Genomic DNA, 12,559 nt, shown 5'->3' with positions numbered 1-12,559 from the left:
ATGAACTACCTCCTCTCTTTCCAAAGGAAAAAAAAAATTTTTTTTCTCACTAGCTAGAATCACAGTTAGTTACTTGCAACCTAATATATATTCAGATTTCTTGAATATTTTAGGTCAAAGCAGTCTTTTTATGTGACAGCTTTCCTACCATTATCTTACCCTTTGAAGAAATCGAGTTTGCCCCAGAAAAATTAAATAACTGATCTTTTCTAAAACACACTCTAATTTCCAAACTCCTCACCTTGATCAGACCATTTTCTCCTCCTCAAATGCTCGTCCAGGCTTCTATTTCTAACTGTCAATCAAATCCTATCCTCACTATGTAAGTCTAAGTTTAAATAAAGCTTAACTGAAATGCCGTCCTTTCTGTGAACTCTGACGAAACGTGTTCATTTTGATGACGCTAGACTATCTCCCTTACGAGAGTATAAATTTCCTGAGGGAAAAGCAGTGCCTTATCACTCAGTGGCACCAGTGCCTGGCACTGTGATGAACAAATATTTACTTCAACTATATTCTCAATGTAGTTTGTGTTTCTTCCTCTGGAAAATTCTGCAGGGAAGGTTAGCATGTGAACTGAATTCTGTCCGGAACCCAGTTTCACATGTGACATTTAATAGCTGGGGTTCTTAGCAGGTTTTGAGGAGATCTACAAACCCCTAAACTTGTAAGCAAATATTCTTTCTTCATACATTTTTCCAAAGACAGAATCTAAAGCTTTCATTAGATTCCCAGAGAGATCTGTGACTCATAAAAAGTTAAGAATGACTGGCCACCTGTATGTCTAGTGGCAATTTGGAGTAAAACATTTACCACCGAAGTACTATGTGTCAGAAACTATGCTAGGCTCGTTCAATTTAAGTTATCTTGTTTCACCCTTCTAGCAGCCTAATGCAACAGTTCTCGTTGTAGCAATAACAATGATAAGAGTAATCATGACGGCTTAGATTTACTGTGTGCCTTCTATGTGCCAAGCACTGTTCCAAGTTCTTATACATGTATATGAACTCAGTTAATACTTCCCACAATCCTGCTGGACAAGTGATATTTACAATTCTTCCCCCTTTTACAGATGATGAAACTGAGGCCCAGAAAACAATTGTGTCATTTGCTTGCGTTCCTGCAGCTAGTGGCAGAGTTGTGTATTCAGACACAACAGGTTGACTCCTCGCCAGGTGTGCAGAGGAGAGCTGGCACTGACTGTGCACACGTCTTTATCTTGTCACCACCAGAGTGTCTCTACGTGTTCCCCTGCCAGTGGAACTACCGTCCTGATCACTGCATGTACGGAAGCAACTGCAAAGAGGCAGAGCGGGAAGGTGTGTCTGTCCTGCACGGGAACCGTGGCGTCTACCATGACGAGAAGCAGCCGACGTTCAAAGCTCTCTATGAAGCCATCCGGGATGTAAGTGTGTGCTCGCCACCATTCAGCCAGCGAAAGGCAGTGCCGGTGATTTGGTCACGGGTCCTTTTCAAGGTCAAATAATCCCCCAGAAGCACTGAGTTACACCACTTCTCCCCAGCCTCAGTCACTCTCAGTCACTCCATCCACTTGCCACCTGATACTCTACTCTCTCCACTCTTTACTTCATAGTTCCAAGTAAGTCACTCATTTTTTCCCCCTTAAATAAATTCACAGAGGGAGGCAATTTCCTGTCAGAGAGAGAAACCCTGTGCCATTTGCCATAGCAAAGGGTCGTGGATTAAGGTATAGATAGTACAATGAAAATAAAATTGTATTATTCAGCACGAACTAGGTGTGTTGCCTCGTTGACAGCTCCACCCTGTTAAACAAGCAGGTGTCAAGGTGGTCAGTTAGGACAGGGGCCAAACCAAAATAGCAATCATGTCTTTGTTTTATGGATGTATAGTTGATTTTTAATATTTTGTTAGTTTTAAGTATACAGCAAAGTGATTCAGTTAGGTATAGGTATAGATGTTCTTTTTCAGATTCTTTTTCATTATAGGTTATTATAAGATATTGAGATATTGAATGTAGTTCCCTGTGCTATACAGTAGGTCCCTGTTTATCTTATTTTATGTATAATAGTATATTTATATCTGTTAATCCCAAACTCCTAATTTATCCCTCTCCCCTCCTTTTCCTCTTTGGTAATCATAGTTTGTTTTCTATGTCGATCAAGTCTTTATTTATATACTGTGACAGTGCAAGCAAGAGGCAAAAAGAGGCCCCAGCTCCCAGTGGTCTATTGTTTGTGCACCAAAGTGTGCTGGGCGAGGGTCAGGTCCATACAGCACAGAGGCAGGAATATCTCCTGAACAAGAGGCTCCTGCATCTTTATGGACCCATGAACCGTGGGAAGAGAGAGGGGAGGAGAGGAAAGGCACACCCCCCCACCCTACCCCCAGTACCTCGAAAAGGAGTCCTGTGAATGGAGGTGCCTGGGGCAGGGATGCAGATGTGCATATGAGCCAGGCTGGCCTGGGACGGGGGCCTGAGTCCTCGACTGCAGCTGTCGGGAAAACTAAGCTCACTGCCCGTGCACCAAGTCCAAGGTTTGGGAAGGGCAGTTTCCATGAGATCTGCCAGGCAGCCTTTTAATTGCCTCTAGTTGAGTGTGAAGATGACACTAGGATTTTGTCCTGGAGCTGAGGCTCCCTCTTACTACCCTGTAGAAATTGAGTTGCAATGTTAAGGAGGAGTTGAAGACGAAAGTGAACTGTCCTCTTGCAGTAAATGGGAAGGTCGAAAGGACCTTGCTTTGCAGTTCACCACCTAAAATCCTGTCCAGGACTGCCTGCTCTTGCTTCCGTCCCACACTTCAGGAAATGCTGCTTTCCACATTGCCTTTTACCTTGACATTGCTGAGGGGAAGCCAGCAACAGCTGCTTTCAGAGATTTCCTTTTTGAAATGATATTTCCAAAACAGCAGAGGTCAGCCAACTTAAGCCAAGTCTGGGTTGCTGCCTGTTTTTGTAAGATGTGTGGGGTAAGGATGGTTTCTTAAATAGTTGGGGGGAAAAAATGAAAAGAAGAGTATTCTATGACATGAGGAAATTTTATGAAATTCAGATCTCACCATTCATAAACACAGTCTTATCAGGACCTGAGGACAGCCTTTCATGTATGTACTGTCTGTGGCCACTTTTATGCTACAGCAGCAGAGATGTGGCTGTGACAGACTGTATATATGGCCCACAAAATCTAGAATATTCACTATCTAGCCCTTTACAGAAAAAGTTTGCCTAACCCTGGCATAGAGCATGTAAATGTTATTAGAGAGTTTTTTCTTGAGGATCTGGGAACTTTCATGATTCATGAATGAGTTTTGACAGGAGTGAGGTGGGGGTGAATCCTGCAATATAGTAATACATTCTTGCACATATGAAAATATGCATTTTGCTAAGGAGAATCCCAGAGAATTCCAATTCTGGAATTCCCAGAATTGTCTCCTGTGTAGGGAAAGAGATTTGCAAGCTTTTAAACTAACATCTCTTTCTTCCCCTGCGTTTCCCTGCTGCTGGTTCTCAAAGGCCAAGTGATTTAATTACAAAGAAAACCTGTTCTGTACTTAGCGATATCATCACATTTAGATATTCCAACACCGACTCTAGGGGTAAACCCACTCAGGAGTACAAATGGAAGTTCAGTAAGATTGCAGCAGACTGTGTACATCAGAGCCACGCTTGGATTCTTCTGTGATCTGCCCCCCTGTTCTGGGATTGAGCAACTGCAGTTCTTGAGTCACAGTTCATCCTGTTTGCTTTCTGGGTAGATCAGAAAGAAGGCCGAATAACTGTTTCATAAATGATCCTGCCCAATACACTCAATGATTTTCCCCAGTTGGGCCTAAAAAGACCATTTTTAATTTTCATTCAGGCACTTCTATCAGGACTATCACTAACCCCACCCTGAAACGTGAGTAAATACAGTCAGACTCCATCATCAGAGGTGCATTTCCCACTCTCCACTGTGCACCCTAGCGTAGCAGGGTCAAGGCTTGGCTTTGGGCATCGACTGACCTGGGTTCGAGTCCCAATTTTGTCACTTTCTGGCAATTAGTCATTAACTCTGTGTTCTTGCCTTACTGGGCCTCAGTTTCCTCACCTGTGAAATGGTCATAATATTATTTACCACATAGAAAGTATTGTGAGAATTCAGCAAAATGATGGGTTTTGAACTTGTAGTTCAGCACCTGACATAGAGTTGTGCTCAGTAATTAGTAGAAGTTGTTGTGATGATAACAGTGTCACACTTACCTCTTTCCCTACCTTGTGCACATTTTCTCTCCTGCTCTCTCTCTTCCTCTCTGTAAATAGTTTCTCTGTCTCACTGCATTTCTCTTTGTCCCTGTGTGTCTCTCTGAAAGTGTCTTCCCTCTCTCTCCCTCTTCCTTTTTCCCTCCCCTTCTCCATCTCTTCCCTCTCCTCCCCTCCTGTCTTCTCTCTCTCTCATGTGCTCGCACACTTCAGCCCTGTGTGTAGTTTGTGTGAAGGGGAAGTGTGATCCCCCTCGTCCTGACCCAAGGCAAATCACCTCCCAGGCAGACATTCTTTCTATCATTCTTTCAGCAATCATCTATGAAGAGCCTATTTTATGCAGGAACAATTCGAGGTTCTGGGAACTCAGAAGTCAACAAAGCTGAAGCCCAGCCCTCGTGAAGTGTATATTCTGGGTGAAGGCAGCCTGACAGTACTCACAGAATCCGAGGGATGATCCAAGTCCTATTAGACAGTGAAAGGTTAGAGGGGAAACAGAGCAGGGTGATGGGGCTAGAGTCCTGGGTGGAGAGGAGTGTTCCCGAGCTCAGGTCCTCAGGGAGGCCTCTGTGAGCCTGAGCCTTGATCCACTGAGGCAGCCCTGGGAAATCTGAGGGGGAGCAGGGGGATCCTGCTACGCAGAAGACAGAACCCAGGAAAGGTCCCTGAGGCAGGAATAAGTTTGTGTGCCCGCAGGACAGAGAAGAGACCACGGTGACCAGAATGACCAGAGAAAGGGAGAGAGGAGGAGATGAGGTGGAGAGTTCAAGGTCACATGAGCTTTTGGGGTGAGAGAGGCTTGCAATCTTATTCTGATTGCAGTGGGAAGCCCCTGCAGGGAAATGATGTGCTCTGATTTATCCTTTAAAAAGATCACCTCGGTAACTCAGGGAAAGGAGTGCAAGAGTGAAAACCCGAAGGCTGTTTATGAGACTTACTGCAGCCATCCAGGTGAGAGATGGGATGGGCATGCGCTCGTGTGGTATCAGGAGGATGCGAGGAAGTAGCTGTGTTGCGGATACGTCGTAGAGATGGAGTCTACAGCACTTGCTGATGGACTGGGTGAAGAATGTGGGGGAAACAGGATTCCAGGATGGCTCCAATGTTTTCACCTGCTCTGCTCCTGTCACTGAGGATACAGTGGTGAAAAGGATTTTGTCAATGGTCTAAACTGTGCTATGAAAGGAAAAATGTCCCCAACGTGGTCTCGGACAGAACCTTTTTACATTACCTAGCATATAATCTCCTTCTGGGAAGAAATTCACATTTCTGGTAAACATGCTTAAGCAATATTTCTGGTGAACTTTAAAGGGGTTAGGACTTGTAGGAAAATAAGCACACACCCACTCCGCTGTCAGGCAATAGTACACTGACTTTTCATCATTCTTATTTTCCTTTTTTTTCCCTCTAGTCTTTGTTTGAAATGTCCTTGCCAACAATGAATCCTTGATTTGAACCTACTGGAGGCCTTTCCCTTTCGACAAAATTGTGATAAAACTTTGACTCGTGCTCATAACTAGGTGGTCTGAAAGACGTATTTTGGAAAATACAGACACATCCCATAGGAAAACAATATATTTTTTTAAGCCCAATATTAAGTGGGAAAAAAACAGCAACCAATATTCGGTACCTGAATTATTAAAATAAAGTTCACTGATGATACATTTTACTGGTAGTTGTTAAACTCTGGGCTTCATGGGATTACCATAGTTGCTTCGTTAAGACTGCTACAAAGGCAAAAAATAAGAATTCAGTGTTTCATTCTGTTAGATTTCAAGTGTCTGCTCAGCAAGAGCATACTATATGTAGAATATCCTATCCTGGGAGATATACCTCACTCTTAGATTTTAGGAGCTTTTAACCCAAATAAAAAAAAAATTTTTTTAAGAAGGGAAGAAACTGGGGCCAAGAGAGGGTAAGTGATTGCCTGGAATTGCACAGAATGGAATCAGGATTTGAACCTGGGTCCTCGGAAGTCATTTCCATATATCTAGGAATGTACCAATCTGCCTGTGGGCTTCCAGTCATTGCCTGTGTCATTTCTCAGTAAAAGTGATTTGCATTTTAAATGGCCTTTCAGTAACTAAAGTAAACTTTTTCTTTCTTTCTTTCTTTTTTTAATCATCTTTCAGTTTCCCTTTGAAGACAATCTCTTTCAATCCATGTATTACCCTCTTCAGCTGAAGTTTTTAGAAACTGTGCACACTCTATGTGGACGAATCCCACAAGTTTTTCTGAAGCAAATTGAGAAAACAATGAAAAGGGCTTATGAGAAACATGTCATCATCCGTGTCGGCCCCAACCAGATGCACTGAGGGTTTCACATTGTTGCCAATCAATTAGGCTTCTCATGAACGAGGAGACATCCGTCTGCAAGCCGCCTAGGTCTCTTTTATGTGAATATTTAGTGGTGCTCTAAGACAATTGAGTTTAAAAAGCCTTGTTAAATGTTGCTAAATTAATTGCCCCTCAAAGGAAATATGCTTTAATTTTTCCTAAAATGCTATTTGTCTCTCTGTTGTTGCTTTTTTTTTTTTTTTTAAGTGGTGTTATTGCTCATTGAACATTGTTGCAGCAGTGAGCTGGCTGTGGAAAGTTCTGTGAGCCTTCCAATTCCTAAGTGTCTGAGACAATGTCAGTGGCATCCAAAGTGACAGCTTTTATCCACTTTTTCTGAGACTCTTTCAATGCAGTTGTTTCCCCCATCCCTTGTTATCAAAGTAATACGTGCTTCTGGTAAATCAAACAAATTTTTAAAATGTATAGAGAATATATAGGCAAGTGGACCAAAGTCAGAATGAGACTAGCCATAATCCTATCAACCAGGGGAAAAGATTTTGATTTTAGAGTAGTCCTAAGTCTTTTTCCCTACTTCTGTATTTATTTGCTGGTTGTCTTTTCCATCGTAACACATATCTAAAACCGGTAGTCTAAATAAAAGTTGGCCCTTATGCTGAGATTTTTATGTAGGAGACTAAAAATTTAGGCAAAATGATTATGTTTATGGTGCTCTGCTTAAAAATCCACCTGGGAGAAGCATTCAGATTTTAGCTAATTGGGCAGGTGGTAAAGGATGAAGCGTAACTGGGGTTTTTTTTAAGAAAAATTATTTAGATTTTCCAAATCATAAGAAATGTCTATGCAGCCACAGCTTCCGAAAGGAAATTCAGTAATTGAGTTAAACCTAAGAGGTTTACTTAGCAAAGAGATGTGATTTTGTGTTTACCCACAGACAAAAGCAGTTTATCTCTTACGTTAGTAGATGTGGTCTTCTCTCTTTAAACTTGTGGGCAGTAGGTGGAAATTAAAGGCCAACTTGGAAGATAATGGGTACAAATAAATAGTTCAGCTGATTCCATTGGCAAAAAAATGCAACTTCCTACCAGCCTTAGAAAGTTCTCGCAAACGTTCATTTTTCTTTTCTAGGGTTATCCAACTATTAGCCAAGGAACCGGGCAGGTCTTCTCACCTGGCTACAGTAGAGGAAGTTCTATATTCTTTCCCCAAAGGGATCTAACTTAATCCCTAGTTACTCAAGTAGCTGGTATTAGCATGAGGGAGTTTTGCATGATGCTTTATTTATCTCAAAATAACTTGTGCATAAATGATCTCTTTGATGTCTGCAACAGCCTAATGAACTTAGTGGGAGCCTGTGTCATCTCCACTGGGCAAATCACGCAATTGTAACACAAAGAAACAAACACGTTCAATGTAATTCCTGTTCTCTGAGACATACAGATGTGTATAAAATGCAACGTATTTTACAGAGAAATTTTTGGAAACAAATATATTAAATACTTTTCAACATATATAGACAGCGATCTGAAAATATAAAATGAAAGTTTTTTATTTTGGTAATGCAAACGTAGTATCCTACATACCGGAATCCAGTAGGATATTAGAGGTTCAGAAGAAAGTCTTACCCTGAAAAAAAAATACATGAAAATGTCAGCATTACCAAAAAATATATGTATGTCAATCAATCTTAGTGTGCAGCATCTTTATGGCAGTAACAAATTTAAATCTAAAATGGTTGAGTAATAACCCATACTTTTCCTTTGATAAGTCAAGTGGCCTGTGGTTTGTTATTTTTGTTTTAAGGGAAATTACCATGATGATGTGAAACTCTTATCTTTGCTGGTATAGTTTATGTTTCCTCATTTTGCCACCCAAGGTGACATTGTCTGATATTTTATATCTGAATATAAAGTGAGGACATTTCTAGACTGTCTCTTGGATGGGGAAGATGTGCCCTGTATACCCACAAATGGGGTTTTGGTGAAGGAGCCAAGCTGTGAAGACGACTCCCTGACTTCCATTCCAGTTTTCTTTCTGCTTGTTCAGCACAGTCAATAAACGCCACAAACGTCACTCAGGTTTGTTAGTGGCTCACAGATCTAAAGAAGTTCCTTTCATCCTTTGACAAGTCCCACCAAAAAAAAAAAAAAAAAAAAAAATCTGCTTGTGAAGACTTGGACTACAGCAGTGTCTTTTCTTTTGTGACAGCCAGGTTTACCCACAACCCTCAATTATTGGTTCCAGGCTGAATGTGCAAAAGAGGATTTCCATTAACGGTTAATGACAAAACTCTAGAACATTCTAGAACGATGCATTATAAGATTGTGAAAACTTAGAATTTGGTGCGATCTTCTGCCTTGGAGTTCCTCTGCTGTATCTTGAAGTGTTAGTTTGGTGGAAAATTCAGAACAAAATTGATCTTCCAGTTCCCACTGCCTGAAAGTGCTAATTATTTTCTATGGTTAGGCTGTTACCATGAGGCAGTATTTTCTCTGCTTTTGATAATTTCCAGAAAACTATTACATTAGCGCCTTTGAAATATGATAACCACATATTGTAATTCAGTGGACTCCTAAAACATTGCGGTGTGTGGTCTGAAGTTTGCCAAAGGTTATGTTGCCCCATACGGCACGTTGAATTTGTATGGGACAAGCGTGAGACTGGGTCGCTTCTGTCTTCCTGTCTGGTCCTGTCCTCTCCCTTTTCCTTTAAACTTCTGTTTAATGCATGGCTATGGAGTTCCATTGCAGAATGAAAGAACACTTTCTAAGAGCAAAATGTGATCATGTTTTTGTGTATGTGGATATTGAGACTTCCAATGGCAGGGGCAGTCACTAGGTATGCTGCCCATGTTTTTCTTGCTGTTTTTTTTCCCCCAATATAAATCTCCAAAATTGTGACCTACATTGGAAATTTCAGTCTTTGAAAATTTTAACTGGCTAGAAACTCTGTTTAAGTTTTCCTTCCACTTCCAAAATAACTATTTATTTGAAACGTCTTTTACATACTCAGTGCTTCCATTGCAAATTGTTGTGACTTTTACTGAATTTATTATTGAAACAATATTTATACGGATTCGTAGAGGTTTGTATTTATTTCATTGCAATTACGGTGTTTATAAAACGAGCAAACCATATAAAACCTTTTTCACAGTCACAAAATAGTGATCCAGTAATGGAATAATCACTTCAACCCACCCTGAAGACAGCACAACATTCATACAAATTTAGGGTTGTATATAAATATTGCCTGGTACTTACACAGAAAAAAATTGCCTAAGTTGGATAAGTCAAAATGAGCATGATTTCACGACTGAATTCAGAAATATGTTGTGTTCAGAAGTATGTTTAATGCCACATGAGTACAGATCATTATATTCTCATTTATTAGTATGGTAAGCAAGCTTTCTTATGTTTTTCTGTTTCTCTCCTACTTCTTCATCTTCCTTTTGTTCATTTTTGCCTTTCCCTTCCCGTCTTTGATGTTAGCTTCTGAGTAGTAACAAGAGGCTTGGCGTTAGTGACAGAGCCATGGCACTTGGGTTCCCTGTGCAGGCAGAACTAAGTTCTAATCCTTAGATCAAATCTTTATGATGAGAATTTTCCAAAAGTTAAAAAAAAATTCACACAGTACTTGTATACACACACACGCACGGGCGCACACCTTTTAAACAAAGACCCAGCGTTTCTTGTGCTCTGTGAATTGAAAAATCGTAGATAGTGACACCTTAGGTGAAATCGCTTCACAGTTGCAGTGCTAGTCTTTAAAGCTGATGAGATTTCTCTGGCAAACAGAGATTTTCACAGGTCGAAACTGGAAATACTCTCTTGAGTCTTCAAGATGAAGCACTTGTGTTTGTATCACCATATGCATGACCTTGTAAGAATCAGGTGCAATTTCTGCTTCATTGGTTTTACATGTTTGTGTTGTCACTAAAAAGTGTCCCCATTGTTGATAGCTCCCAAGGAGAACCTGAGTGCATTTTTTTTATGTTGGAAAACTAATTTTTTAGTGATTTTTTTTCTTTGGGATGAAATGAGCATAAGAAGGAACTCTCCAAAGAAAAGGAATTATTATAGCAAATTAAAAAGAACATAAGTATTATGACTTAACTACTATATTGTCTTTTTAAATGCCATTTCCTGTTTTACTTTTTTTTAATTAAAAGCCTTTTTACAAAGTTCTGTCTTTTGGTGTTATTTTGGAAGTGTGTTTCTTTTGTTTTATAAGATTTCAAGGTTAAGATTTTATCATCTTAAATAGTAATATTTAGGTCATTCCAACTATTAAAGAAATGCTTGGTTTAACGAGTAGCTTAGCCTATTTTTAAAAATCATTAAAAATCTTTGTTTATAAAAATACCACACTATAAATTATGTTATTTGGTCTTAAAGATGTTTGGTGTTTGAGATGCAAAGAAGAAAATTTAGAAAATGTGAAATTAGTTCTTGTGTTCCTACATTTTATTTAGCATAACTAAACCTGACTTGTTAGCTAGTAACATGTCAAAAATAGCATACCAAGAGTTTTGAGTTGATATAAAGTTGATTTGAGTTTTGAGTTGATTTTCCTCCAATCCCTAAGACTCTTTTTAAAGCCAGCACAAGGTATTCAGTTCATCTACGGAGTTCTGTCTTTATGTTTTAAAACATTTTAAAATGCTAAGGTATTTGTGTATGGTTTTCTGGAATAACTGGGAACCCACATCAAATGATTATGTGAAATATAAGATTCAGGTACTATTTAAACAGCATTGCGTTTAAGTCCTAGTCCTGCCGGTTTCTGACTGTGTGTGACCCAGACAAGCTTTTTGATAGTCTTCACGCTTCAGACTTTTCACTGACTAGAACAGGGCCAACGATTCCTCACAGACTCTTGTGAGGAATAAAGACAAAACCATGAAATTTCAAAGTTCTTAGAATTCCTTGTTTGTGACCCCCTTACCTCCGCTAATAAATAAATGGCTAATGGCTTTTTTTTTTTTTTTTGCTAATGGTTTTTTAAAGCGTTATCAGATTGAAAAAGTGGTATTTTATTTATTACTCTGCCATTGTGTCAGATGTTTACTTACCAGAGGGTCACATGCTAAAGTCTGCCTTCTTTGTTTTTTTAGAGGGACAAAGGTGGAAGTTTGAGAGTCTCTCGTTTCAGTTTTACCATTCTGAAAGCAATCCTGTTTCTGTCTGGTTCCTATATGTCCTTTAGGTCTTCTGTTGCTCAGAAGTAGCCCTCCTGTCCTTCATCATGATCTCATAACGTTCCCCTTCCTTCTCCTCCTTCATTGTCCCATAAGTCAGTAAATGTCACCAACATCCTACCCCTGTCTTACCCTAGAAGCCTGGTCATTACTGGTCTCCTCCCCCTCTCTGTTTTCACATCCTCTTCATCGCTAAATCATTACATCCCCACTGAGACACCCCACTCCTGGTACCAGTTTCTCTAAATCTTTTCAACTGCAAGTGACAGCACAAACAACTCAAACTCATATGGAAAACAGAGAGTATTGCTTTTCCCTCCAGAATGTTCACTGAGTCAACTTCCTCTGTTTATCTTCACTGTTGTCTCCACTCCACCCATTACTCTCTGGGTTCCTGTCCTGTCCTGCCTGGATTGTTCTAATGTCTTTCTAATTTCTCTGCACTCAGTGCCCCCAGACCATAACCCACCCTCACGCTGTACAAAGCTCCTCAGTGTTTCCTCTTTGCTCCTGGAATAGCATCCAAGCTCCTTTCCAAAGTTCTCAGAAGGTGCCTGTGTGATCTACCCCCTACCTAGCTCTCTGGCTTCTTTTGAGTTCTTCCTCCCTCGCTAATGTCGCTTATGCTGGCTTGTTTTCTGTTCCTTTAAGAAGCCAGGCTTTTTCTCATCCAGGGGCTTTGCACATGCTTGGAATCATCTACCCTACAAATTCACCTGGCAAATTCTCCTACCTTTCAGGTATCGATTCAATTCAGGTATCGATTCAAGTATCATTTCCTTGTGGAAGCCTCTTTGGATCCCCCACGCAAAAGCAGTTCTCTCTCTTACATTCCCTCACGTA

General features: G+C 40.3%; 1 protein-coding gene across 1 annotated transcript in view; it reads left to right on the top strand.

Annotated features, from left to right (window-relative positions):
- The window catches only part of GXYLT2 (glucoside xylosyltransferase 2), a 72,209-nt gene extending 61,510 nt beyond the window's left edge, over window positions 1-10,699 (top strand). Inside the window, exons 6-7 of the mRNA XM_006175219.2 lie at window positions 1,233-1,405; window positions 6,354-10,699. Of these exons, the coding sequence (XP_006175281.2) occupies window positions 1,233-1,405; window positions 6,354-6,536 (356 nt within the window). The 3' untranslated portion in view covers window positions 6,537-10,699. The remainder of the gene's footprint in view (window positions 1-1,232; window positions 1,406-6,353) is intronic.
- Window positions 10,700-12,559: the final 1,860 nt, after the last annotated feature.

This window comes from Camelus ferus, chromosome 17 (genome assembly GCF_009834535.1).
Source record: "Camelus ferus isolate YT-003-E chromosome 17, BCGSAC_Cfer_1.0, whole genome shotgun sequence".
NCBI lineage: Eukaryota > Metazoa > Chordata > Mammalia > Artiodactyla > Camelidae > Camelus > Camelus ferus.
This window is presented reverse-complemented; position numbering and strand designations above follow the sequence as displayed.